The following is a 27,922-nucleotide window of genomic DNA, read 5'->3' on the forward strand; positions in this document are numbered from 1 at the left end:
CTGCCCCCCCCGGCTGTGCCCGGCGGCCATGGCGGAGCCGCAGCCAGCGCCCGCTCTGCGCAGGCGTCGCCGCTCCCGCCCCGCCCTCCGCCGCGCGGCTGGTTGCCATGGCTACCGCAACCCGGAAGTGCCGTGAGGGGGAGGTCGGCGCTCAGCTCAGGCCGCCGCGGCCGCCCCCTGCCCCGAGCCGGGCGCCGAGGCCTGAGGCGGCCCCCGCCGCCCTGTCGCCCCCTAAGGCCTCCCCGCCTCTCTCCCGCCATGGCCCGGGGGGCCGGCGAGGCGGCCGCGGAGGGGGAGCTGGTAAGGAGCGGGCGGCGGGGAGGTGGCAGAGGAGGAGGCCCCGGGCCTGCCTCAGCCCGGGCCCGGCCCGGGAAACGCTCCCGCCTGCCCGCGGGGCCGGGGCAAAGCCTGCAGCTCCCTCAGGCTCCGCCAGGCTCGTGAGGCGGTGGCTAGGAGGGGGAGGAGGACGGCTTCGCTCCGTCCCCAGCCCGCGGGGTTCTGGTTGTGCCTGTGTCTCCTTGGCCGGCCGGGAGCACGGCGGGGGGCTGTTAGCGTTCGTTTCCCTCGCCCTCGGCAACCAGATGGAGGTTTTGAGGCCCTTTGCTGGGAGCCACCATGTTCTCTTGTTGTCTGTCGTAGGTGGCTTTTCTTGGGCCTGTTTTGCAAGAGCAAAGGGACTGTGAAGATTTCCAAGGACCGGGGTGTTTTTGCTATTGCGTGTTTATATCTTGGTGAATGTTTTGTTGTTTACTGTCTCCTATCAAGGCTGGGCGCCTTCCACATTCTCCGATTCATAATGTGATAGCTGCAGTTGTGTAGAGAGATCTCCCAGAGTGATAAAAAGGCCTTAACAAAAATAATCAGTGTGCTGCAAGGAACATTGCCTCAGGAAATTAAAAACTATATGGCATGGTGTGCGAGATGTATGCCTGCTTGCTCTTGGCCAGCACAAAAAGCTGTTTTGCCTGCTCTGTCATTGTCAATCCCAGCTCCTGTTCTGTCAACCAGGGTTCTCAAAAATACTTCACCCTGCCTCTTACAGAGATTGATCAGCATCTGTCCAAAGAATGGTGCTGCAGCTGTGAGCACCATGGAATCAGCAGCAAGTGAAAATGTTCTTTCTGTGAGGGCAGCGTACATTCAGATAATTTGAAAGCAAAGTGGAAATTTTCCTTCTGCTGTGGATATGCTTACATTTGAGAAGCAGGGGAGCTTGTCAGCTCAGTCTGAGGAAAAATTAACCACTTTTTTGATTCCCTGGTTTGGGTTTTTTTCTGATCACTTCTCCATTTGAGTTTACTGAACATTCCGATAGCAAGGGTAGGGGCAAGTGAGTGAGGCAGGGGACAGGCGGATGAGTTGCTGCTGAACTCTTGCTGGTGGAGAAATTAATGCAGAACTGGCACCTGAAGGTTCAGCTGTTGTGATACACTGAAGTGTGTAAGTCTCAGTGGGTCGAATCTGAAGTGACTTGCACTATATCCAACAGAACGTTTGTGTTAGAGCAAGGGATGCTGGGTTTTGCAACAGTGGTGACACATTTACCATTTGAATGCATTGCCCTCAAACTTTATGATGATAGTAACAGGATATGAAGTTTTCTGGATGTATGTTATAACCAATTACTCAGTAGGAAATGTCACAGTTAATGTCTCTATTTCCCAGGGGGATGACGGCCTGTCTGTGATAACCTGTGAATCAGATACAGAAACGGTGAGATTTATTAATGGCGCGCTGTGAATGAATGCCTTAAAAGGCCTCTCAGCATGTTCTTGCATACCTTTCATCCGCATGATTCTCCTGGTTGATAAGACCCTTCAGAGAGGAGAGCTAACAATGTTATTGCAGCATAGTTTGATTCAAAAACCTCCTCTAATTCCAGATGTAATTCTGGCTTCTAAATTCTCGGCATTGGGGGCTGCAAATGGTGTTTGGCTTCATTTCGCTGTTCTATCAAGTTACGGGCCTAAGTAATCCTTTTACAGAGTTTTAATGGAATTGAACAAGCCTTTCCTTTAGCTAAATGGTTCTACAGATAAGTCTCTACTCTGTGATCATCTTGCGTTTGCTGCTACTTGTATTTAATACTGATGGGGAAGGTCTCAGTGTTCTCAGCATGAATAGACTACTTTTTATCTGTAGCATAAAACTCCAGTAGGTACCACCTTAATTCTGGTGTCTGTTGCTGTGGCCAAATCTGTATGTACTTAATGTTACTCTTTTTCTTTTCTACACAGAAGATTTTGTGTTATTAGAACAAATGATCTTCATACAAAATGGAGATTGAAGCCAATTTTGAGATTATATGCTGAAATCTTTGAAGAGTGGAATATTTTAAATACGTAAAAGATTCTTTTTCTCTTCCAGGAGTTAAAGAAGAAAATATTTCACAAGCCTCCAAAGTCACCAAGTAAGTGTTCCAAAATTTTTTCTTCTGCTTCTGTTATTGCAGAACAAGATAGATTTGTGGGACACAGGAACTGAAAGATTAACTTGAAACAGCATCTTATTATTCTCTTTAGAATTATTCACTGGTGTGTGCAGAGCGCACCTATCTGAGATTTGTTCTGTAACTTGTGAAGTTAGACTTTTACAGGCTAAATATTGAAGTTTATGGGTTAGTTGTAATTCTTGATTCTCCAGCATAAACTACTTTCTTCTCATGTTATCCCTTCTAATGGCAAGCATTCTGAATTTCTTTTTCTCTTTGTCTTTTTGGACAAATGCTGATACTTGCTGTGTAGAAGGAATCTAGAATTACTGGAGCTACCTACCATCCACTAGATATCTATGTTTGTACGTTACACAGTTCTCCGTTTCTTTGTTGGGTTTTTTCCTACATGACCTTAGAAGTACAATGTTATTATTAGATCTGCAGTTTTAATGTGCATTTTTTGTCCTTTTTTTCTGTGGTTTATGTTTTTTACTATACTTTTCCATTTTCCTTCCTTCAGTGAATGTTTCAAAGACGACTTTACCTCAAAGTGTTGCTGATTGTTGTTACTTTGGTTTGTTTCTAATAAATTAAATAATGTTGTACTTATAAATTTTGCTTTAGGTTGAGGAAGAGGCATGCTCTTCTGGTAGATGTACATCTATCTACTTTCTTTTCCTGAAATCTCTTTGCTTGCCTAAATGATGGAATTTGAAGTAGCTGTTTAATTTCAGCTGACATTGCTTCCTATTGTATGTACTTCTCTTGGTAATTTGAAGACTGCTAGTTAGCCCATATAGTGCACATCTATACTAATAATTTGAAGTGGAATTAGTGTCAGTGTTTGAACCTGACTGCCATACCTGAAGTAGCAATGTGAGGGGCTCCTCAGCAGTTGCATCAGACCAGTTCTGTTCTTTGATTACTGCAAGAAAATTGCTAGTGGGTTAGTAGCTGTAGAGTTGCTTTTGTCTGTTTAGCCATACATATTTTTCTCATTGATAGGACATTTGTGTGTACATTCACTGAAAGGTCCATTTAATGTATTAATTTAGACATGCAGGTATCTTAAGGATGCCTATCCAAACTGTACATGTAAATATTTCAACATGCATTGGGTCATATTACTGTCGCTATGCCTCTTTCTAAGCCTCTTCGTTTTTTGGAATTGGATTTTTTCTGTATCGTGGTGGTTTGTTTTTTTTTTTTTTTAGGTGAACATCCCATTGCTCTGTATAAGCCAGCACGTAGTATGCTGTTAAATGCTATTGTTATGAGTAATAAGACTTGTGTCCAGGAACTTTGAAGCACAAGACAGAAAGAATTTTTGTGACCTTGAGCTTTTTAAGGCAATGCTGAGATATTTTCTTTTGTTATAGAGTCTCCATACAGCTCTAGCACACAACTGTATCCTAAAAAAGCTGCAGTTCGGCAGTCACTGCAGGGAACATGCAGTGCATGTTCTGAGAGTGCATCTGCAAAAAACCCGAGGCAGATGTGGCTGGGATCACTGAAACAAGGTATTAGTATAGAAACTTTATCTGCATGTATGGATAAAATTCAGTGTTGTGGACAGCTTAATATATAAACTCTTTAAAAACAGATTTGTATTTGATTATAGACTACATAGGAAGTAATTTCACTATTATTTAGTGGTGCGTGGTTGGAATTACCTGATCTTGAGCATTGGAATTTATAGAGGGAATAATTAGCAGCATCTGGAGCTTTCTATGTTGCATTTGGTCAGAATAAATCCACAAACTTAATTCCCAATTATCTCTGATTTTTGCATTTTTATTCCATTTTTGTTGGCAGGAACGAGCCATCGTCTGAGATCAGATGTTGACATGGGGCATATGCGAACTAACATTTCTAGTAGCACTCCAGAATATTTGAAGGAAGCTCTAGGAATGAAGAAGCCAAAACATTCTCGTTCTTCTAGTAATGGTAAACTATGTAATGGTGTGGTAGATAAAAGTTAATGATCTTTTTTCCATGTAAGAACACACATTGCTTAAGATCTTAGCTTTAGTAAATCAAGAGCCATTTCCGTTTAGCCTGTATTAAAATACGTGTCAAAATATGGTCCATGAGATACTTTTTGAGATTTCAAAATTGGATAAGACAGGGGTTTCCAAATTTTTTTTGAGCAATGAATCACTATTAGCTTTCAGAACTTTTTGCAAATTGCCATGCATTTGCAGCTGAAAACATTGCAAATATAATAAGGTTCAATGGGCCAGCTGTAGACAATTTGTTGTGACTTTGCAAAACATAGTTTAGGAACCATTGATAGAAACCATCTGCTTGCCTGAAATTCTATGTAATTGACTCCTTTTACTTCTTCTCTAGAAAGTGTTTTATCATGTGGTTGTGGTATTAAAACCAATTGAGTTTTATGAGAAGAGCAAAATTTAAAACTTCCATCCCACTTTTCTTAAAGGAGAACCGTAAACTTAAAAATCCTACCTCCATTTAAAATGACACCTATACTATTACTGGTAATACACAGTTTCTGGCAACTATAAAAGTTGATAGACTTTTACATATTAGGCATAAACAGAAAAATGTATTCTGGACATCTTTTACAAATCTTTTGTAAATAATTGATTTGTTGGGATGAGAAGATTACAGTCTTCTCTGAAGTGTATATCTTTCTTCAGATGGATATTTTAATCTAGCACCAGAGAGAAGAGGAGTAATTAGGAGAAATTTGCTGCAAAACTTGGCAGAAGTTTAATACAGTAACATCTCCATCTCACTTCCATTTCTAAAATTAATTTCATTGCAGATTTTTCTTCTTCTTAAAAAAAAAAAAAAAAAGTCTCATTTCCAGTTTGGTGCTGTTCTAGATATTTTCCTTTATCTGTAAGGTTTCTGGTTAGTTAAAAATACCTCTTTCAGATCTGCTTATTTTACGTACCTTTTTCTGTAGGCTATATTCCTGGAACTCCTGACTACAAAGAAAAAGAAGATATGTATGATGAAATTATACAACTGAAAAAGGTACGGTCTCTCTGATACTTACACAGAAATCATAGGGTTGCTCCATACACCTGTAGATGTCCAGGCCTTGTTGGTTCAGAATACTTTGGTTTCTACAACTGGGACATCCACCAGATTTTTTTGCATTTGTAATGTAAGGCTAAACTAAACTTGTGTCTGTTTAAGGCAATTTCATTGTTCTTATGGTGTGATAGATACTTCTGAGTACTGGATGTGGAAGCCTTGAAGTATACCCAGTCCTGAACCCCAGCCATGGCCCTAGCTGGACGCTGAAAAGGTTCATTGTATTTGGTTTCTTTGTCCCTCCACCTCGGTTTTTTTTTTTTTTGGGTTTTTTTTTTTTTTCCTTGGTGTGTTGGGGTTTTTTTTCCCCCTCCCCTCCTGGCTGTTACCCATCACATTTTAACAATTTGTCAGTTGAGTTTAGTGCAGTGTATAAAAGATGAGGACTGGGCATGTTGAACACTAGGGATACCTATAGACAAATATCTTGATTGTTGTAGGTCATTTGTGTGAGGTTGCCTTTCTGTTAAACTTTTTCCTTTTATCTTTGTCCTCTCACCTCCCTTTGTCAGCCCTGGTCCAGTGTGATGGTTTCTTCCCCCCGTCCTCCCTCCTTTTTGCTTCATCCTGACCATCGTAATTGGATTGTTACTGCCATCAAAACGTGTTTCCATGTGAAAACTTGGTGTGTTTCTATTTCTGAAATGTGCTTACAATTTTTCTCCCTTCTTCTAGACAATACAGGCTCAGAAAAATGAGGGAGATCAAGTGAAAACTAAGCTCCGTCGACTAGAAGAAGAGAACAGCAGAAAGGATAGACAGATTGAGCAACTGTTGGATCCTTATAGGGTGAGTATTTCTTTGCGGCATAGAAGTGGGGCAAGAGAGTGCTGAGCAGTGTGATCCTCTTCGCCTTGTCTCTCTAGATTTCAGGACTCTGTAGTGTGTTGGCTCCTAGGAATGATGAGCTTCAATGAGAGGTGGTTGGTTAGTGTGAAGGGGTTTCTGTTTTGAGTATCTCAGCTCACCGTTCCAGCTCAGTTCAAAGGAAGATCATGCCGTGCTGTGCAGATGAGTTTATTTAGCAAAGGTACTTTTAATTTCTAAAGGTAAAATTAAAATGCTGTCTCTTTAGAGGCCCACTTCCTGAATATTTTGCCTGAGAGTAGAAGGGAGTTAACCTCTTGCATGGTGACTGATGCATGCAGCCCTGAGACCTGAACCAGCAAGGAAAAGCTGAGCCTTATTGTCAGACCCAGGAGGCTGAGAAGCATTTAGGGTCATAGTTAGAAGATCTGAATTTCACCGGATTCCTTGTGGCTGTCATTTTCTGTGTGCAGATCTACATCTTGGGAGAAGTGTGCTAATACAAAGCAATGATCATAGGGACTTCAGAATTTAAGCTGTTGGACTGTGAAATGCCTGTGGAGATGAGTAGGTTAGAAAATTCTGTGGAAAGAGCTGGCAGTAGAATAAAGTAGCAAGGTTGGTCACTTGCTTTATCTGTCTTCTCTTGCAGGGCTCGAAGCTGGCACGAGCTTTGTCAGAAAAGAAGACTGATAATGGATGGGTAATGGTGTCTTCATTACCTTTTGCTTTCATTTTTCATTTTTTTCCCTCTCGCCAAGCTGAAACACTACTGATTAAAAAAAATAAAATGAAGTAAGAAAGAGCAAGCAATTAGGGAATCATGTAACCATTACTTCTATAGTCAGATAAGAAACCAGTAACAAAGATCTGGAATTAACGTTATTTTAGGGAGCCTTCTTTGTCACTGTCTTGAGTCTGTTTAGGGAGTAGTCTCCCTATTATTTGCTGCTTTGAATTTAGCAGGGTAATGGGCAGAGTTGTTTTTATTTAATGATTGTGTACAAATATTATTAAGCTGGTTATGTTACAACAGATATAAGTTAGGGATCCGATTTCATTAGTATTCTCTTTGTCACAGGGTAGCGGACATGCGTATGATTTACTGAGTAGTGAAGTATGTAGGAATAAGCATATCTGCTTAGGTACAATTTATAAAGACAGGGCAAGATTATGGAGAAATGGAACTTCTGTGAAGAGACGGATTATTCTAGGACTCATGAGCTCTTTGTTCTTTCTGTAGGTGGTTAGTGGATTAAAGCAGAAGATTCTCAAGCTAGAACAACAGTGCAAGGAGAAAGACAACACTATTAAGTATGACTTGTGGGGATAGAGGCTTGTATTCAATGAGATAATAAAGGGAATTTGAAATCCATATTATTTTTCATCTGTATTCTTCTGTTCCTTAAGATGCTTTAATGAACTCTGACAACATATTAGCAATTATAAACCACCCACCCAGAAACTGTAAACCAACAGGTATCACAGCATCTTTGCTGGTCTGACTGAATTATTTTTTGTATTATTCCTTTTTCAGCAAACTCCAGGCAGACATGAAGACCACTAATTTGGAAGAAATGAGGATAGCTATGGAAACCTACTATGAAGAGGTACGTCTGGCAGGTCCTTCAATGTGCAAACAGGAGAGGAAGTTATTCAGTTGTTGAGTCGAAGTATAAATGGAATGTTTTAGATAGGTTTCTTACAGCTTAGCTGCACCTGCCGTTGGAATCAGATTTTCATAGATATTCTCATAGCTCCAAATATATGTACTGAAAAACCTTTTTTCTTCAATAAGTTGAGTGTGTTAACCAAAAAGCAGAAATAAAGAAACTAAGGTACATCCATAAGTGTCTAGATGAAAGCCAGTATAACAGTAGCCAGATTTTCAGTGATGACATCATTGCCTCTGTTACTACCAGAACAAGAGTCTTGTTCTGATTTTCACCTAACGGACAAATGTGTAATGTTAGCTTTCACAGCTAGCTCCTTAATGGAATCTGTATTTCGTATTTCACAGGTTCATCGTCTCCAGCTCCTCCTGGCAAAATCTGAGGCTATGAGGAAAAAGTATGTTTAATTCTTTTGAAGCAAATGTTTGCGTATATGTGCTTGATAATATCACTCATATACTATAACTGATGGAAAACAGCTACATGGGAACACTTTATTTTGTCATTTAGATTGCTAGATTTGCTTTTTGGTACTGCTTTGGTTGGCTTCACAGCCTTGGCATATGTCTAGTCAAGTTTTTTTTTTTCTTGTAGATAGATCATTTTGTGGATGTGGAAAAAATATTAGAGCTATTTAAGAAGTACATGAAAGCTCTGAAAACTTATCCTTGTTAACTAAAATCCATCTTCGCCCATAATCGCACCTATTCTGACATCACTGGTGATTGAATCAAACTCACTAGATGTTTGGCATTTTACTCTTGAGTCAGTTCTGCATCTTGTTCTAGGGCGTATGCTGCAAAGAAGGTATTTTGAAGTAAACATTATTTTTCTGTGGTACAGAGACACAGATCCGCAGGTCAGGGTAGCTTTTGTGAGATATCCATCAGTGGCACTAGTAAGACGCTGTCAGAGAAGCTTGTACTAGTGCCTGTCACTAGTGGGCCAGTGCATACGTGGTGATGAGGGTAAATGGAAATAAAAATCAAAGGCAAAAGACAAAACTCCAGTAAGAGAGAAAAGTAAAAGCCTCTTTGCAAGTGAGTGTTAATTGAGCTGAGAAGAGGGTAATAGTCTTGTGGGACAGGAAAATTTGTTACCACACCAAAATATGCTTGCTCTCCTAGTGTTAAGTACAGGCAACTATCTTAATTTAGGATGTAATTATTTAGATTGATAGAAACATATGAGAACTCTTTATGGGTCATTATGTGTACTACTTGTGTTTCCCTAATTCACTGTCTCTTGTGGATTGAAAACTGCAATTTTTTTTGTCACCATTTAAAAAAAAATTCCATCTCTTTTGGCTCAGGCATGCAGTGACTAGCCTCTTGAGGCTGTAAGCCATCACACCCAATTTATTTACAGGTGAAAATGAGTGATCAGGTCTCTTCCTTGTCCTCATTTATTCATAGTTTCAAAAAACAGTGGTCAGGGCAATCTCTCTCCATTACGTGACTGTCAGTCTCTATTTGAGAGGCTGAGCACTGGAATAATAAATGATGTTGAAGGTCATGACTCTGGCACATAGAAAGGCTTGTAGGAGAGTCTTTCCTTGATACTTGTCTACATTATTTCTGGCTGAAGTGAATGGCATTTAGCTCCTCTTTTTCAGTGTTAATGCTGAAATATGATTATTTATGTGAATCTGTAGTATCCAATTGTAGCTAGAAACTAGGCAACATTTCAAGTCCTCAAAATGGTCTGCAATTCTTTCATTTACATTTTGATGAGCTTCAAATAATGGCACTCAGTGATATGGTTATGATTTCTATAATTTCTGTCGCTTCCCATTTTTGGTGTTGTGTTGTGTTTTGTTTTTTACTTCACCCCCTGCCCCCCCCACCCTTGTCTGGGACAGCTGTATGAATAGTCATCCATGACATCTGGGCAGCCTTATTTGTTTGTTTTTATGGCTTCACTTCTTTTTAATTTCCAAAAGGGAGATGACATTCAGCTTTTCACTCCGATATGCTAATTGTAGACTGTCTCCCCCTTTACCTTGTAATTATTCCAGTGGATGGGATGTAAGATTCCTCCACAAACTGTTCTGTGATTGTCATTGGCTGTGGCATTTGTCCAAAAGTAGATCTATCGGTTACTTCAGACCTTTGTTTCCAGAAGTAAGTTTTTAAGAATTTTCTCATAGCAATAAAGAACAAGTATTTCATATCACTAGAAATCTGTTTCCCAAACAAACTTTACAACTTTGTGCATCTAGAAGCTGAGATTTCTCTCCCCTTTTATCAGAAAAATTAAAAAGGCAAAGTCACTGTAATATATTTAAAACAGTTTTAACACGTAGCATGCTTTCCCTTTTCCAATGCCTTTTATTCCCATCACATCTATGTTAGCTGTGTTCTTCAAATCTGTTTCAAATCTCTTATTGATTGAAATGTATCTTAAATGAAGAAAGAAATTTCTCTGGGGTGTACTTTCACAGGAATAGTTTCTTTTATATTAGAGCAGCATTCACAGTTATCTGAAAATACACTTGTGTGTTGGATTTGTTTGAGAGTTATACCATCTATGTATAGCCCTCCCTCTCCCTCAATCAAAAGAAGGCAATTCAGAGCACACACGTTAGCTTTCTGTGCTGAACAGTTTTTTGGAGGAGTCTCCTAATTGGCTGAAGATAAGCATTTTTAAATCAGTGGTCCATAGCGCGCTGGCAAAGCATTATAAGGTTAGTTAACAAAACAAATAGAAAACCAAGTAAGTAAAACACAAAAGCACCCTTGTTTATGTGTTAATGAAACGGAGGTGATGGGAGGAATCAGGATGGGAGGAATGAACTTTCAAAGTTTCAAAGTATCTTCTTTCTTTGGTGCAACTCAGAACAACTGTGAAAGTGTTGAGCAAGGTGGTCTTTGCATGTTTGGCATGTTTTTTCCTAAAAGAATAGGTAACTCCTCAAGTAAAAAATGTTGAGAAATGCTATTGGAGGGGAGCTGAGACAGTTAACTTAGCCAGCTGACTTGAATAGTGAGGCTATTCCATTGTTTTTAATGCTGCTTCTTTGTTCTCTGCTTTTAAGTTAACTTTCTGGTTTTGACCCCGTTTCCAAGTACAGAGGGCAGAGATACCCAAAAACGACTAAAGGCCCTGAATGCTGCTGTCCTGAGATTATCCAGGAACGTGAAGGAGTTGCAGAATGAGAATCAGAGGCTGAAAGAAGATCTAGATCATGTACTGAGCAGTTCTCCTCCTTCCAATGAAACAAAAAGTACGTGCTGAAAAGTTGGTGAATATGGGGCAAGGGATTTGGGTACATCTGAAAGATGTGTTTGAGAGCAGGACCCTACAATGGCAGAAATAAAGGAGTTATTACAAAGGTGAAGATTCAGGAGCGGCAAAGGTTGGAAGGAGAAGTTTCTTACAGGAGTCTCTCTCTGACTTCTGGATATGCTGCTTCAGTCAGACCTGGATTTCCTTTATTGTTATCCCTGAGAATTCTGGATTGGAATCACTTGAAGATTTAACATTTCACTGGAAAACTGTTTTTCAGTTGTTGAAAACTGATGAATGTGAATGGTTTATATTGATTTCTGAGCTAATTAGTGTAGAAGTCAGATACTTTAAGACCGTTCTCACTTTTTCATTGCTGCATATTTAAAGTTGGGCTTCAGAGGTCTTTAGGTAGTCTTCTATATGGACAGAAGTTTCAAAAAGTGAGAACAATGTTGACTCACTGATAAAATTTCATGTTTAAAGCTTTGTTATTGTATTTAGATTATAGTGAGTGGAGCAGACAGAGGCTGGTGAGGAGGATTTCGGAACTAGAAAAAGTAAGTGATCATAATCATCTGGCCATCTTACCTGTCTTTGAGCAGAAAATGCAGAACCACTGGCATGTAGTCCTTCAATGTACCAGCCTTGTGCATTCTGGCTCATACATGTAGACTGGTGTCTGTACCATGTGCTCTTGCTCCCTTTTTTCTTTTCTCATACTTGTTACATATAGATGCACATTTTAAGTAAAGTGCCTAAGTAAAATTATTTTATGCTAAATTTAATTTTCTTCTTTTTTCTTTTGTATTTTTTGTGTCAATTTATCCTGTTTAGAAACTATGTGCCACGGAGAACACCAGCGTGTCATCAGCAGATAGTGAGTCACCGCGGTTAGTTGCTGTGTCATCTTCACCTTCTGTAGACCTGGATCATCCAGCCTCTCAACCGGTAGACCATGCTGAGGAATGTCGTCGCCTCCAAGGGCTAGTGAAGAAACTGAAGAGTGATAGGAAGGCACTTCAAAATCTTCTACTCAATAAAGAGTAAGCGGACTCTTGTCTGAGATGTTCTTTTGTAGGTGTGAATTATTTAATTATATCCTATCACGTTATGAAATGATGTAATAAGTCCTTCACATTTTCAGCAAGAAAATGAATTTTGAGGGTCCCTTCAGCTTTTATTTCAAAAGCTTCTTCTAGTCCTCCTAGTGTCGTAAAATTACATTGCAGAAAAAAGAGTCAGTAAGAGGATGGAAAATGAGAATTTCTGCTTGTTTCTAACACGTTTTTCGAGGCACATTTTTGTGCCAACCACACTGAAAAGCCTTTGAAGGGTTATACATCACTTTACGCAACACTTCTTGCAAGTATTTTGCTGTAAAAAATTTGTTTTGTTTTTTCAACACATTTTGTCCTGATCTACCACTTTCTCTGTTTAAGCCTGCCTTCTGCCATATGATGCACTGTGACCTCTTTTCTCCCCAGTAAGCAATTGATTTGCAACTTGTATTGCTTGGACTCGTTTGGTGTGTCAGTGCACAAGGGCCCGCAGGTTAATCTGATCACGAGCAGAGATGTGCACACAACTATGTACTGTTGATAAGACACTCTGCCTCCTGCGTCAGCTCGCCTCTGAGCAAAAATGCATAGTGAGAGCACATAAAGAGGCCTTTTGCTTCTGAACAATGTACGCTTGCTTTTTTTGTTGTTTAAAAGGAGAAAGTAAACATTTAGTTACAAGTTTGAGAACCTATTTTATTTAGAAGTTTAAACAAAAAAAATAACTACTTTGTTGAAGTATGAATGTCTTAAGTATTGCTTAGATTTCCTTATACCTTTGTAGATTGGATATCAAGCAGTTACTGCAGGCTAAGGCTGAAGTGGAGCTGGAGCTGCAGAAGTGGCAGAATAAGATGGAAGAAAAGAATACAGAAGAGCAGACTTTAAGGTATCACATTTTGTATTCGTAGATCCTTTCAGAAACAAAAAAATATCTGTTAAATTGTCTTTTGAAGTGGCTCAGAATCCATAGGAGTTCATCTGAACTGCAAGAAGCTGGCAATTCGTTTAAGCAGAACTGTTTTAGAGAAATGGAGTAAGTTATTAGGGGAAGAATTCTACAGAGTGGTTTTAAAGGAAGTGGAAGACTAAATAGTATAGTAAAAATAAGAATTAAATTGCAATAAAAATTAATAAGATAAATGGAAAAAGAAGGTTGGCATGTTGGGCTCAGAGACGTGTTTTCCTTTCTAAGAAAAAACGGTAGTATCTTTACCTTACCTTAGCCTATGCTTCTAGACCATTGCCATTATGTCAGTCCATTTATTTCATGTATTCTGTGTAACTGTTGATAATAATCCCAGGCAAGGGTGGCATAAAAAAGTGATTTCATTATTGCTTTGTAAGAAAGGACTTTGCTACAGTTTCCTATTTGTCAGTCATCAGATCTAGATGCATTATTAATAGTATCAAGGGTATCATTGTAACCTTGGGAGCGTTTTGTGGGCTTTTTTTAATTGTAATGCAAGACTGTGCTATCACAACTTGAGAATTGATGTTACATGTCTGTTACTATAAGAATATATATCACGTTATCCTGAGCAGTTTCCCGCTTTGGCCTTTAGGAAAACCAAAGCAACCAAATCTTATGAAATAGGCTTAGTATTTTCAAAGCAGGAACAACAGAAAATTTCTAGCTATAAATATCTCTACTTCTCCAACCATAGTGAGGAAATCCAGAACCTGGCACAGAAAGTAGGGAAATTGGAGTCAAAATTGGAGGAAGAGAAGAAACAAACGGCAGAAGATACAATGGAAAAGCTTAACAAGGTACGGACACGTTTGTTTTTGTGGTTTGGTTTGGTTCCACCACCCCACCCCCCACACCCCCCCTGCATCTAACTATTATATTGCAAATTGAGCTGATAGTCTAAATAGCTGCTAGTTGTGGCTTTTCAGAGAGGCATTAAATCTTGTCATAGAGATTCTGAATGATGGTTAATTCCCAGCATTTGTTGATAAGTCGTTTCAATAATTACCACTGCAACTGGTGGGTTTTTTGGAGCCGTTCTCTCAGTGATTATCTGCCCCACCACTGCTTTTTCCTTATTCAGTGGAATGTTGCAAAAAGCTTATACTTTTAAGTGTTTGGGGTTTTTGCCATGCTTTCTAAGAAAAAAAAGACATTTGTGGTTTTGCTTATATCTTCTTATAACATCTGAACCCGTTAGTTAATTTCAGTCCAATTTTGTAGACAGAGGGAGGTCTTGTAGGAGTTGACAGTGAGATAAAGAATACAGATGTAGGCAAGTATGCTCACTGGCAGACTGGCAAAAGACAAAAAAATCCTTTTCAGTGATTTTTTTTATGCTGGTCAGGGGATCAGTTAGGGCACATGTGCTGTCCAGTCAGAAAATATTCATTAGCCTTTCTGTTTGGATGGAAGCGGGGTACTTTTTCTTGAGTAGTTTTACAGGATGCAGAGCACTAATCATCATGAAAATTGAGTTTTTTAATTCCACTGCTGATGGGACACCATATTTGAGTAAAGAATTAGGGAAGATGTCGATACAATAAAATAAACCCTTATCCCCTTTGAATTGAAGTTTGTCTAGAGTTGAGGTATTCATAACCTCTTATTTCTGGATTTTCCAGTATCTAATAAATATAATTGTGCATCTGTTAACTCTGGACAGTCTTAAATGGGGCTCTGTAGGCAGTTGGGTTGGGGTTTTTTTTTCATGAAATATGACTGAACTTGATATCTTTGCAATCTTCTGTCCCTCTGTCAAACGTTGTTGTAACTGGCCAGTAGAGATGAATGGGCACTGACAGACATGCTTTCAGATGCAGCGTGGTCATGTTAATCTCATTTCACTAACAACTAGTTGAAAATTATTACTGGGGATTTTGATCGTTTGTGCTTAAAATAAATAGACCCTGAAGTACGGGTAGTAAAAATATGAATAAAAATGTCCACTAGCTTAAGAGGGTGCTGGTTTTTGATACACTGTGCAATTCTTGAGATTCTTTTTTTGTGTGTTATAGGCTGATGGATGTTAGGTGATGTTTTGAATACCAAATAACTTGAGTCTTTAAAAACAGCCAGTAAACAGCTCCTTTTTTCCTCTGCAGACTATATATATTCTTGGCTGGTAACCATCCACTTATTGAAATGTTCCCATTATTTGTAATTATCACTAAGTTCCTACCAATTTTTCATTTTAATAGTAGGCTGTCATTTTTAATATAACATGATCCATTTGCTAAACTTAAGCCTGTAACTCAGCATTTTTAAGTTATAAATAAATCCTTTTCACATAGTCAAGAGGGTTTTTTCAGAGTCTATAAAACCTCTTGTTCTTCTACTTAGAATTTTACACCAACAAATTAAATTAGTCTTTTAAAATTGCAGTTAACTTTTGTTTGGCAAGTGAGGTATGACAATTAGTATGGGATAATTAGGGATCAAAAGGATCAGATGGTGAGAGGTGGAATATGCAACCACACCTCAGAAGAAGTAACTGGAACAAAATCTTGCTTTGTTCTTGGTTTCTTTTTCCTCTAATTAATTTGTTCAAGATAGAAGAGTAGAGTTATGCCAATTTACATAAGCTGTCCGTCTTGTCGGTGTCATATGATGGCAAACTCATCAGTAAGCTTAAACAGATGATTATGGGGCCACAGTTTCCAGGATGAGACATTAGAGAGCTCCCTCGTTAATTAATACTAGTCTTTCCTGGAGAAGAATTGCAAAATTAGGTATCCTGATATTTGTTCTCAGTCTGTCGATAACATACAAACCATTTCTGATCAACCAAGCAGTGGGTTCCACTGTTGGAGCTTTTACTGCTTTAGCAATGCGTAGAAAAATAGGAGTATGTGTAAATGAAAACCTTTCCATCCCCATTGAGCTAACAGCTCAAATGTTGACAGGAATGTGTTTCACTGTAACAGGCATCTAGATGATGAGTTTGAACATGAGCAGTATTCAGAACTAAGAGTTTCCGCCTTAATTTCCTTCCACCCTGCAGGCAGGATGAATGTTTAACAACTCTGGTGTTGGTTTTTCTGCGTCATTTCTAACCTGTTTCCCTCAGAATTCCAACTTGTGTCTTTAGTCTACTAAGTTAAAGGTTTTCCTTTGCAGTCTTCACCAGTCTGCATGGTTAAAGTCAAAGAAGATCACAGGAAGGAAGAAGCAGCCAAAATCATACAGAGGCAGTGGAAGAGGTACAGAAATAAGGTGAGATTCTCCTATCAGGGAGCAGTGAGGACATCCTCCTCTGAATCTTACTCTTGTTTTAGCATCTACAGTAACCTGCTGCTGGGCTCCAGGAACTGCAGCAGTGCTTCCCAGTATGTATCTTCTCTTCCACTGCTTTTTTCAAGTCCTCCCTGCTGCTTCTTTTGCCTTTGCTCCCTAGTACCCTGTTATTTCTGCTGCAAGATAGCCAGTTTCTGAACGGGGGATTCTGGGTGAGCAGAGAAACTAAGGAAGCAGAGTAGTGCTTGAAGCAATACTGCTGCTGTTGCCTCCCTGGAGTATGACTGAGAAGTTAAAGTTCCCCTTGCAGAAATCCTCCAAACAATACAGGAAGTTTGGTGTATTGAGTTACACTCAACTAGGACAAAATGATGTAGAAAAAAAGCATTAACCTTAAATTTTGTTCTATGGGCAACAACAAAATGCTGCTTTTTCCATGTATAGGACATGTGGTGTGAGGTGGGTCTTGTACTTGCTTCTTAGGAAACTAAGACAAAAGAACTATCCACACATCTTTCAAAGATGAAAAGCGCTGCTTTTTTTTTTTTTGTTTCCCCCCCGTTAAGTTTGTTGCTTGAGTTTTGAGGGGAAGGTGGGTCAGATATTTTCTGTCTGTTTTAACTGTTGGAGAAAACATGGAAAATCTTTATTAGATAAAACTTGTATATATTTGTGGCATTAACTTAAGCATTTTTCATTTCAGAAAGAAGAAATTGCTCTGGATGAGGTGAGTGTGTTTTATGACACCCAATGAAGTAGTAAAACAGACTTAATTTGTATCAAAGCACAAGCAAATAACTTTTTTTTTATTTTTAAAGAGGTTTTATTGTAATATGAACTGTTATACCAAGATCATGTTTGTTCTTCAGGCTGGCTCATGATCTTCCTTCTGACATCCTGGTTTTGTTTGATATATCTTGTCAAAGTGTTCCCCTTTTGGTTTCAAACTTTCTGTACTTGGTACCTTTTGCAAGATGAACACTTCTGTAAATTTTGAACAAAATTTAATACAAACTAATAATGTTTTCATTTTCACTATGATAAGTCTTCAGAAATATTTGGAGTAGGAATTTGAAGCCTTTGCTAAGAAGAAACATCTCTGAGTATTATGAAGAAATTTACTTTGACAAACTTGTCACTTTTTGATAAATGTTTTGCACAAAGATTTTGATTAAACTGTTTTTCAAATAGCGCAACATAGCATCTTACATTTGTTTCTTCCAGAACATTAAAAATCCTACTTTCAGAAATTAGAACAAATTCTAACCATGTGATGCAAACATGCTGTTTTACATCTAGATGCTTTTTGTTGATTAGAATCCAGTAAAATCTCTGAGTAAAGAGGAAAGAATTCAGCGTAATCACCACAATGGTCTGCCAGACTTGGCTTGATTTCTGATTGTACCAGAGCATCACAGAGCGTGCTGGGTAGCCAGAATCTAATATGGGAATGGGAGCGTGTTACTCTATTTGTGAAATATAAGTTAGTGTTGGCAGCTGGAACTTAACTGCATTTGATAGGATCAATTGTGAACACCTCCCAGACTGAATTTAAACCATGGAGGTGTATGTGTATGGGTTATAACAGGCTGGGGATTCTCTGGATTGCAGCAGAGTACCTGTGAAGTAATGGTGGGGCGGGGGGGGTATCCCTTAAGCGTAAGAAAACGTCAAGACATCAAAGAGTTTCCGTTGCACAGGGAAAAGTTATTTTCTCCCTGTGCCTCTTCCTTCTGGAATCTTGTTTTAACTTATAACTGCCATGTTTCAAAGGAGCTAACATCTACTTATTTCTTTCCATGCTAGGCAGTTGTTATGCTGCAGGCAGCTTTCAGAGGACATTTAGCTCGAGAGAAACTGTTACTGAATAACAGGATGCATGATGCGAAATCTCACAACAAGGTAATTGTTGGGGCAAATGGGTATCCAGGCTTCCCATTATGTTTAGTTTACTGTGTAAAGTACTGTGCCTCCAGACTTAATTCTCTGAATCACCTGGTGATGTTGTTTCAATGCACTGGTTGGCAGCACGACTGTAATTCCAGAAAGATATCGAGCTCATTCCCTAGCCTCCCTTTCCATCTTCTTTAGTTCACAGTTTTTCTTAGAAGTAAAGCTATAACTTCTCTGCATTATGGACTGTAACTAGGTCTCCTCTTTTTTTTTTTTTCTTTTGTTCTCCCATCTGCTAATAATGTACCCTTTAACTCTTTAATTAGGAGTGCTATTGAAAGCTGTGCTTGCTCTCAAGTGTTCACTGGGTCATTGTAGTAATAGACAAACATGTCACTGAAGTTCAGAAATAAGAATTTGTAAAGCATCTTTGATTGGATTGGAAAGTAAAGGAGTCTTGCATGTGGCATGCTCAACCAAAGACTTGTAGTGTCCTCTGTCACGTCAAATTTGCTCCAAATTGCTTGGTTCTGAATATGAAAAAATTTCCTTACCAATTAAACATTTAGTTTCTGTAAATCATTTGCCAACTTATGTGAACATCCTTTGGACCTTTAGCAGGCTAAAGTTAATTTGTAAATCTCCATCCAGATTGTCCATCTGGTTGCACTTTACATGCACTTTTATTTCAGTAAACTGGCCAAATGTAGTAGGACTGAATACTTTTGCTTGATACAAGCAGGAGGTACATCCATCATAAAGGCTGCCTTACCTCCTTTGACTTTGAAAGGTTTCCTTCCTGCAAAATAAATTAACTTTCCTTGCAGGTGTCTGCTCTTTCATTAATTGAATACAGATGCTTCAAAGCTTGTGTGATGATCAGATTTGCATTTCCTACTGATTTAGTCTTATAGAACCTTAAAGATGGCAGACCAAAAGATGGGAATATTTGCTCTACTACCACTTTCACAATCAGGAGTAAAATTTTGAAAGCTTCTGTCAAGCTTCTGTGCAATCTATAAAAGGTCAGTTTTCTTTAATCTGATTGCTTTGCAGATCTCCTGCATGTCTCCTGTGTCAAACTCCTTGAGCTTGTCTTCTGATTGTGAGGAGAAAGATGAGATTGTGACATTCATCCAGTCCATTTTCAGGGCTCACTTAGCGCGTACAGTACTGCTTGAGGAGAGGTAAGTGAAAAATAGGTATTTCTTTAACATGCAGTAGCAAAATTGTTTTTATTACAGGAGAGGGGTCATATTTTGTAGAATTTTAGTGTGTGTTCCTTGTCAAAGAAGGAGAACTAGGCCATTGTTCCAACAAAGAGAAGGGAGAGCTTGCTCGTGAGAAAACGCAAAGGATGTGCAACCAAAAGGGTTTCTTGTTGCAGCAGTAGTCTTCGTATATCCTGTTGCATGTTCTCTTCTGTAGCAATGAGGAAAAGTAAAGTAATTTAAAAAAATATTACAGTTGCTATCAAACTGATTGCTAGTACGCTCACTTAATATAAATGAATCTGAAGCCCTGACATGTAAAAGTTAGGGGTTATGTGGAAGAATTACAGGGAAGAGCTAGAATACCATCTTGCATACAGTGTAGTGACTTAGCTTGGGAAGAACACAGTGATTTGTTTACTGCTTATGTTTATGGTGACTCGGTCTTGAAAAAATACTTCCTTTCTCTCTTCCTTCTCTCCTCTTCTTGGTTTACTGCTCCAAAAGTCTTTAATATTGGCTGCCATGGTTACAAGGAGAGTTACATAGTTGTCACCTCACTTTAGTGTCTGAGTTCACTGCTGCAGGTGACAAGCTTTTACCTCTTGGAGGCTAGCAACACAAGAACCTTTCCTGCATACCCTCTGAAGACAGACTGCAATTCCTGTTCTGTGCCTCATGCTGTGCAGTATGTCTTTTTGCAGGCCCTCTGTGTCCAGTGCAGCAAGTGAGAAAGCAGATTCTGCAGTTTACATTACAGAGAAGAAACGGGTCTCAGCAGCACTCCAGAGACCTCCTTCAATCTTCATGTCACCTCTTCCTGGTAATCTCATTTCCCTCTGTGTTCAAAAGTATTCAGTTTTGTGTGGGTGCACACACAGTTTTATAAGAGAACATCTACACATGCACACACAAGTACAAATGCATACTTGTACTCTGTGTGTGTGTGTGTCTTTTAATTTGATGGCGTCTTGCTTATACTGGCAAGTGCAGTCCCTTAAATAAAAAATAAAAGCTTTGACACTACCAGTACCAGCTTCCCCACAGTACTTTGCCTATCTGCCACAACTGTAGTTTGGAATGTCTCTCGCTGGTGTGAGTGGTAATTATTCAAGGAACATAGTGTTCCCCTGTGTTGCCTCTGCTTCCTTTTCAGTCCCCCCAGCCCTGTAGCTGTGTAGTATGGTACTTCCCACTATGGTTTGGGCCCAAAGCCATAGACAAGCTGAGAGCATTTTCACTGTCCTGACGTAGTTTCTGAAGGGGACAGACATCTGGTAAAAACAACCATCCTAGTCAGCCATGTGTATTCAGTCACGTTTTTTCAGCAGCCTTTGGTTGTTGCAGTAAGGGGAAAAATGAAGTCCTGGATAGCCTTGCCAATTAGTACTACTATAATACAAACTGGAAAGATGTCTGTCTTTTTTTTTATGGCTCTTATGACATTTGGTTTCCTTCTTGAATTCTTCGTTCCTGCTTGTGGGGAGTTAAAACCAAAGAGGCTTTTAAGAGGGTGCTACAAGTACTGAGTAGGAAGGGCAAAACAATGATGCAGAGAAGACAGCCTTATATATGCAGCTTCAAAGGAGTAAAAAAAAAAAAAAAAAAAAAAAAAAACCCAAACTGAAAAAGGTTGGTTCTGTCCAGAGTGGGATATTTTAGGCTTTTATGGACCAGCTGGAGAAAAAAGAGCAACTTTGAGGGTGACCTGAGAAACATTGACTTGTTTTTTGTCAGTGAAGAGCTGACAGTCTCTGCAGACTTGCTCAGAAACAGAGCATGCTGTAAGCTGCTGTGGCTGTTTCTCTAAGATATGAGATGGGGAATAAGCCAGATTTGCAAGGGTTGTGAATACAGAAGTTACCCTTCGGTGAAGGAAAATGTGTTTAACAAACTTTACTGTATTCCATATTCAGGAGTGTATTCTATTTTGTGAAGGAGTAGGTAGTCCTTGCTTCTGAAGATGTTACAGTTTTGAGTGATTTTAGTTATGTCTAGCGACAGTATCCAGAAAAAAAATGCCACAGCATCCTGTTTTGCCTGGGCTCTACTGCAGTAGTCATTATTGGCATGCTCAGTCTAAACCCAGAGTAAATCAGTTGTGAAATTCTACCCAAAGTGAAAGAATTACTTAAAAACCCCATGCTTTGTGCTTCTGAAGAAGTGCTTTAAGACCCAAAGAAGGATCTAAGATGAAGCTAGTCTGGTAAATGCAATAGTATGAATACTAATAGAGCACAGTCACTGTCTATGAAGTCTCCAAAGCTAACTTTTATTGCGTATTATGATGACAAAGTGATGCGTGAAGAAGTTCTGGAAGAATTTATATCAGAAGGGATAGAGAGGAGACCATAAGCATTCAAGCTTTCTTTCTTGCAGTCCTTTTCTGGTGAATATCAAAAAGGAGAGATTGGGAGCAAAGCAGGTTATATTTGCTGCTGATCTTACGAATATGGGAGGTGTTTTCAAAATCTGGGGTGAGGATAAGATGTATCTAGGTAGCTTGTGAAGAGGCATACTGGGTATGTGATTCTGTAACTGCACAACTGCTAGAAAAAGACTGCCCTGCACGAAGTAGCTCTGTGAAGTATTAGCTCTTGGTGCATTGGAGGGTTTAACCAAACTCTCCCAAATGACAAGTCAGGAAAAACCTACTAAAAGAAGCAGAGCATTCTGGTGTAAATGCCACCTCTATGAAGAAATGTGACCCCTTGGCAATCTGTTTGGTTATAGCAGGGTTTTTTGCCATTTGAATTCATGTAGCTTAAACAGGTTAAAGGTAACGAAAAGTCCAACATCTGTCATTCCTAGCTCATGACTGATGTAAAAATCCACTAGCAAAATTGGGTTTTGATGTAATGTATTTCATTGGTCATCCTGCAGCTTGGAAAGCACATGAGACAAGGAGATTGTTTAACAGCTGAGTGATTTAAAGCAATGAAATTCCTTTAGCTTTAAATCATGCAGCTGTTGAACAAGCTCTTGCTTCATTTGTCCCAAGTCCAAACTTGCATTTCATGACCTCTAGATCTTGCAATGATCTTAAACTTTCAGTGAAAGAATATATTGCAATAAGACGTTTAATTTCACTAGCCTTTCAGCATTATTTTGAGAGGAATGGGAAAGATGAAAATGTGTGTTAAAGAACCTTATATATCTGCTAGAATAAACTTATATAATCCTGGTCTAGCATTGTGGACTTTTAATTCATTGTTTGCATCAGGTTGGATGTCTCCATTTTCTTTTAAAAAAAAAAAAAAAGTAGCAAAAGTGGTGTAGCATTCAATGCTGCTTTGCTTGTCTTCAGAATGTGGACAGTACTTGGGAGATTTGTAAAGCCATTTCTGCTGCTTCCCATGAAATGGAACAGATCATAACAGTTCAGTCTGTGAAACTTAGCATTTTGTTTCTTTCTGTCAGGGGAGTGGCAGGAAGGAAGAATATGTTCTGTACATGCACAGCAACCTTGAATAAGGGGAGCATTTCACTCTGCATATCACTAGCCTCTCTGGATACAACTGTTAACTTAATTTGAAGCTTTTTTGAAATCATAATGAATTTACATACAACCCTTAATTAATCAGCGCTTACCCCTTCACAAGCACAAAGATAAAGTTGTCAGTCTGAAGTATATTAAACTGAAGATGAGGATAAGAAAAATCTCAGACATCAAGAGCAGGATATAATCTAGAGTGATTTGGACGATATTAAGCTATTTCATATATAATATCTGTTTATTGCTGGAGTTGCATCTTTTAGTTATCATGCCTGCTTCTGGAAGTTCTCTTTGCTCATCCTTATCACCAGTATTACTGGCTCATAAATCTTCCTGAAAAACTCTTACATTATTTGTTGACCAATACAGAGAAGAATTTCACTTAATGAGAAAGTTGTATGTTTCTTTGCTTCTGTAGGTTGAGGTCAATGTAGTGGCCTCCTGCATTCCTCCTTCCCATTCACAGGCTCTCTATCTGTCACTCTTTTTCTATTTTTGGGCTGGTGTGGTCCCCTTTCTTTATTCCACATTCCAGTTGCTGTGTATGCCAACTCCTCCATAGCAGGAGGTCTTTTTCTGTGTCAGGAACCCCTTATTTCACTATGAGACCCATGGCATGTCTGTTCTTCTCCCCAAGTAATGTTCTCTGTGTGCCCTCCATTTTCCCTTCCATTTCAGTGTCAAAATCTCAGCGTATGGCTTCTTACTTGTCCATTTCTTCTTTCTACCACAGGTCTTCTTGATTTGTTTTCTTCTCTGGGAGATAGTCTTTTCAGAGAATTGATATTTGAAACTGAAAAATAAGTGGAGCTGAGGGGAGAATATTGTTCTAGGAGGTATTAATAGCTGAGGGGAGGATATTGTGCTAGAAGGTATTAATAGCTGTCATCCTCTAGTTCATAGATCTCTTGCAGAGGGGATACAAGCTGCTGGTTCTGCTCATCAGATCTTAGGGGTCTTGTATGTATCCATTTTATCCCTCTGATTTTCCCATATTTACTGGAATCATTAGGGTTCTATCTGTTCATGCCCTGAACATTTCTTCAAATGTTGGAATCAATGAGATGGTAGAACCATGCAGCCAGAAAAACAGCAAAGAAACAAAAGAAAAAAAAAAAAAAACCACCAACAGAACAAAACCATGGTGTGTGTGGTCACCATTTTTATTGTCATTAAGGTAGTACAGCGTGTGAATAATATTTTTGGTATTTTACAGATATAAGGATGAAAGACAGTCACTGAGAGCTTCCATTTCCCCCCCCCCCCCCCCCCCCCCTCACTGTTTTCCCTTTATCTATATCTGACTGAAGTTCTCATTATGACCTTTCTGCTTAGCTTAAGCTTGCTTGGGTCAATTTTTCCTTTTCTGGCCATCTAATAAATATTTATCTTTATGACCTGAGATGGCTTCAGTATCGAATTGCTTTACTTTGTGGTGTGTAACCACTTGCAAAGATTTAAAGACAGTAAGACAAATCATGCGTGGTCAGTATGTCAACGCTTGCCATGCATGCTCTTTCATTAAAGAGGAACGGGAATAGTTATATGCAGAAAAAGATAGATCAGAGTTATTCATAACTGTAGGTAATTCTGGAAACTTAATGGCTCAGAGAATATTACACTTCCCACAAGGGCTTGTTTTTGTCAATGTTTATTGATGACCTTGTTTCCTTTGTAATTATTTCAGCCAGGACCTCTGAGAAGCAATCACAGCCTACTGTCCCTCTGTCTGTGGATGAAGCTCACTCAGACGATTCAGATGATATCGTCGTTGTCTCTCCATTGTTGCAGATGAAGAAAAACTACACCCGCTTTTAAGTTTTGGTAACAGGCTCTGGTGATATTGAATTATTCAATTCACAAAACTATTTCTACCAAGATAAAGCATATCAAAGATGAAAAAAGGGGGAATATCCGCCCCTGTTTAATGACAGTTGTCATTATTTCAGCCATAAATGAGTAATTGTTTGATAATGTCATCTCTGTGGACTTTATGTCTAAAAGCCACTGACTGACTGTTAACCTTATCCTCCTGGTATGCAAAGAGAGTTTGGATTTAAAAACTGAAGCAAAACGCTTCAATATTTTGTCTCACAACGAGGATTATAAGTTCAATTGCCAAATTTAAATGCAAGGAATAGCCTTAAGTTTTGTTTCAGGTCGACTAAAATGATTTGTTTAATTGGAAAGTGGTTAATGACATGGGTCCAATTTTCAGCCTGTGTACGTGAAGGGGAGCAGCTTGTATTTGTTACCAGCCCCTCTCTATTTAAAAATTTTAGTGTCATATTTTAATATATTTTTTTTATTTTTATACTGAACATTTACAGTCTGTGCAGACCTTGTAAAGGCTTTTAGAAAGCCATTTCTTTGTCATAGGGCTATTCTAGGCCTACTGTATCAGCAGGGTTTTCTTATTTATTGCTTTTTCCAGGTGTGCTTGTTATGATATGTATAGTACCATTTTGTATTTGAAATATCCAATCACATAATCAATTTTTTGTAAATATTAAGAGGAGTGTAATAGCAGGAGTGTTCTATGAAGGATGCCCTTGTGACTGCTTTTTCTGCTTACTTATCACAACTATGAGTGGATTATGCAAGGTCATCTCAAATATGTGAAAATATTTGACGTAGGAGATATGTTGCTTTATGTCCTGTTTTAGCTTATGTCACTTGACTATCTGAAACTTTCACCTAACTAGATTGCTCGTACACTGAGCATTAAGGGGTTTTAAGTCTGATGTTGCTTTGCTGTTGTCGATCTCTCTTCTCAGTATTACTTTGCATGTGCACACACACATATATATAATGTATATATGTGTGTGTGTCTGTGCACAGTGCGAGTGCACAGTAAATTCTGTCACAGGCTGGGAGAGGGATCGCAATATACAGCCATCTTCTGTCACCAGGTGAAGCTACGAGGCTGACTGCTGGAAAGCATGGGCACTCCCGGCTCTGTTCTGAGGGATATGGATTGGGAGGAGCATAATACACAAAACCTAACCCATGCAGTTTGGTTTAGGAACCGAAGTGCTAGGTTGGATCATAATAGAAATTAAGACTACATCCAGAAATAATACTGTTTGACAATACTGTTGTCCATGGAAGGACCAAAGACGTAATGGGCTGTGGAGAGTATGGTCAGTGGGGTCTTCCCAGATCTTTTACGCAGACTGTACCCCTCCTTGACTGGAAGGAGGACCTTATAGTTCCTACTGTCGTGCCAACATCCTTCATAGGCATTACAATGCATGTGGTGGGGTTTTGGTTTTGTTTTTTAAGGTGAACTGGATAAATTATGTGATATTTACTGGAAGGAGAATTTAATTTTACAAACGCACAATGAAGCTTTTGTGGGGACCTTAATGGTTTCTTTGTCATCAAGGAGTAATAAAGACTCCGGTAAACAGAAAGCACACTTTTAAATATAAGATTTTTATCACCTTTTCCCTCTTCTTTTTTAAATTAAAAATCAGTTGCCACTGTTTCACAGAATACTAATAAGTCAGAGCTGTCTCGGTTCTTTGATTTCAATGAAGCGCTATCTGAGGCTTATCACAGTTCATGCCAGTACTTGCAGCCAAAGAGGAAACTGGATGGCTGCAGCACAATGCAGCTGATTTCATTTAATCCCATCAGTGGAAATGCTGCCTGTGCTATTTCCAAAGGCAGTTTTGGGAGCTCTCCATACCCAAAGCAGTCTGAAGAATGTCATTTACACTCCCGTTGGGTAAATTTTTCCTGCTGGTACTTTGGTCACATGACTGTCATCTGCAGAAAGGATAAAAAAAAAAAATACGTAAAATAAGAGAATAAAAGGGATAGAATACTCTTGGCAGAAGCTGAGACCTGTTTCCCTCTTTTTCTGGAAGTCCTGTTATGAAAAAGAGTCATTTTGCTAAATAGAAGCAGAGCTATCTTGAGTTGCTTATGTCTAGTATTTCAGGTCTGTGACTGTGACTGTCATGGATACCTCCAGAGAGTAACTGGAGCTGAGGAGTCTGGCACATTAAGGGGAGAGTATGTAGTGTGTCAGGACCACGAATGATATAAAATACCTACCTAGCTGTTATCCTACAGGGAAATACTTGGACAGCAAATATAATGAAGATGAAATTCTTTTACTTTACTGTGCTGTAATAACCGATATGAAACTGTTGGGAAGTAGGAACAGAGCAGAAAGACTCACGTTTTAACTGAGCCTATGACTAGCCATAGTGCTGTCAATAGACAAGTTCTGGGATAAAGGGCGGATAGTATCTTGGTATGACCCATACTTCTTCCCAGATTCACGGGTGCTGGCATTCGGATAGATAACCACAGAATGAAACCTAGTATCAGTTACTACTCCTTTCAACACATTCCCTTACAGTATATAATGAAACAACATTAAAGGCTACTTATACTGTGGAGGTTTCTCTTTCTAGTGAGCCGCACCAAACCTTTGATGTGCAGTGAGCATACAGTTGTCTTCCAAACTAAGATGTGAGTTTGAAGTCCAGCTCAAGTTAAGAATCAGATTTTTGATGGCTATGAGATAGCAGACTCAAATTTCCTAAGCTCTAGACACATTTTCATTCATCCTAGAAAATGTTTGCTCCTTTTCACCCCGATTTCTGTCTGTGCCTTCGGAACAACGAAGGAAGAAAAAGTTAATTTTTGAATAAATGGTGGTTTTCCTGAACAGGTAGCTGAGGACAGTAAAAATCAGTGTGGCCCAATACAAGCATACTCAGTTTCTGAAAAATAATGTCTTCTGTAGAAAGCACTGTCAACCTTGTGGGGGCGTCAAGGTCTTGAATTAAAATTAAACTCCGCTGTAACCTACGTGATCTAACAG

The 27,922-nt window shown here is 39.1% G+C and overlaps 1 protein-coding gene across 5 annotated transcripts; it reads left to right on the forward strand.

The window, feature by feature from the left end:
- The first annotated feature begins 258 nt into the window (after positions 1-258).
- Positions 259-27,350, forward strand: IQCE (IQ motif containing E). 5 transcript variants are annotated; one of them, XM_075718758.1, is made up of 22 exons: positions 259-300; positions 1,666-1,713; positions 2,368-2,410; positions 3,814-3,954; positions 4,250-4,381; positions 5,370-5,440; positions 6,179-6,292; positions 6,963-7,013; positions 7,554-7,624; positions 7,848-7,920; positions 8,331-8,380; positions 11,052-11,209; positions 11,716-11,771; positions 12,049-12,257; positions 13,057-13,161; positions 13,940-14,042; positions 16,363-16,458; positions 17,183-17,206; positions 18,286-18,381; positions 19,429-19,559; positions 20,273-20,406; positions 24,767-27,350. In XM_075718758.1, exons 1-22 carry the CDS (start codon positions 259-261, stop codon positions 24,895-24,897), a joined length of 2,079 nt encoding a protein of 692 aa, XP_075574873.1. In that variant the 3' UTR covers positions 24,898-27,350. The 5 variants fall into 5 exon arrangements, with proteins under 5 accessions (XP_075574873.1, XP_075574874.1, XP_075574869.1 ...); XM_075718759.1 differs by having other exon boundaries at positions 20,288-20,406; XM_075718754.1 differs by lacking the exon at positions 259-300 and having other exon boundaries at positions 1,601-1,713; positions 11,698-11,771.
- The last annotated feature ends 572 nt before the right edge of the window (positions 27,351-27,922 follow it).

This window comes from Pelecanus crispus, chromosome 11 (genome assembly GCF_030463565.1).
Source record: "Pelecanus crispus isolate bPelCri1 chromosome 11, bPelCri1.pri, whole genome shotgun sequence".
NCBI classification, from domain to species: domain Eukaryota; kingdom Metazoa; phylum Chordata; class Aves; order Pelecaniformes; family Pelecanidae; genus Pelecanus; species Pelecanus crispus.

Bases quoted from the DNA above. Each gene is read 5' to 3' on its own strand.
- IQCE (XM_075718754.1), top strand. From the start codon at position 1,606: ATGTATGTTATAACCAATTACTCAGTAGGAAATGTCACAGTTAATGTC. The intron at 17,207-18,285 runs GTGAGTGTGTTT...TTTCCATGCTAG, and splicing joins AAGAAATTGCTCTGGATGAG to GCAGTTGTTATGCTGCAGGC. The intron at 19,560-20,272 runs GTAAGTGAAAAA...CATGCTGTGCAG, and splicing joins ACAGTACTGCTTGAGGAGAG to TATGTCTTTTTGCAGGCCCT.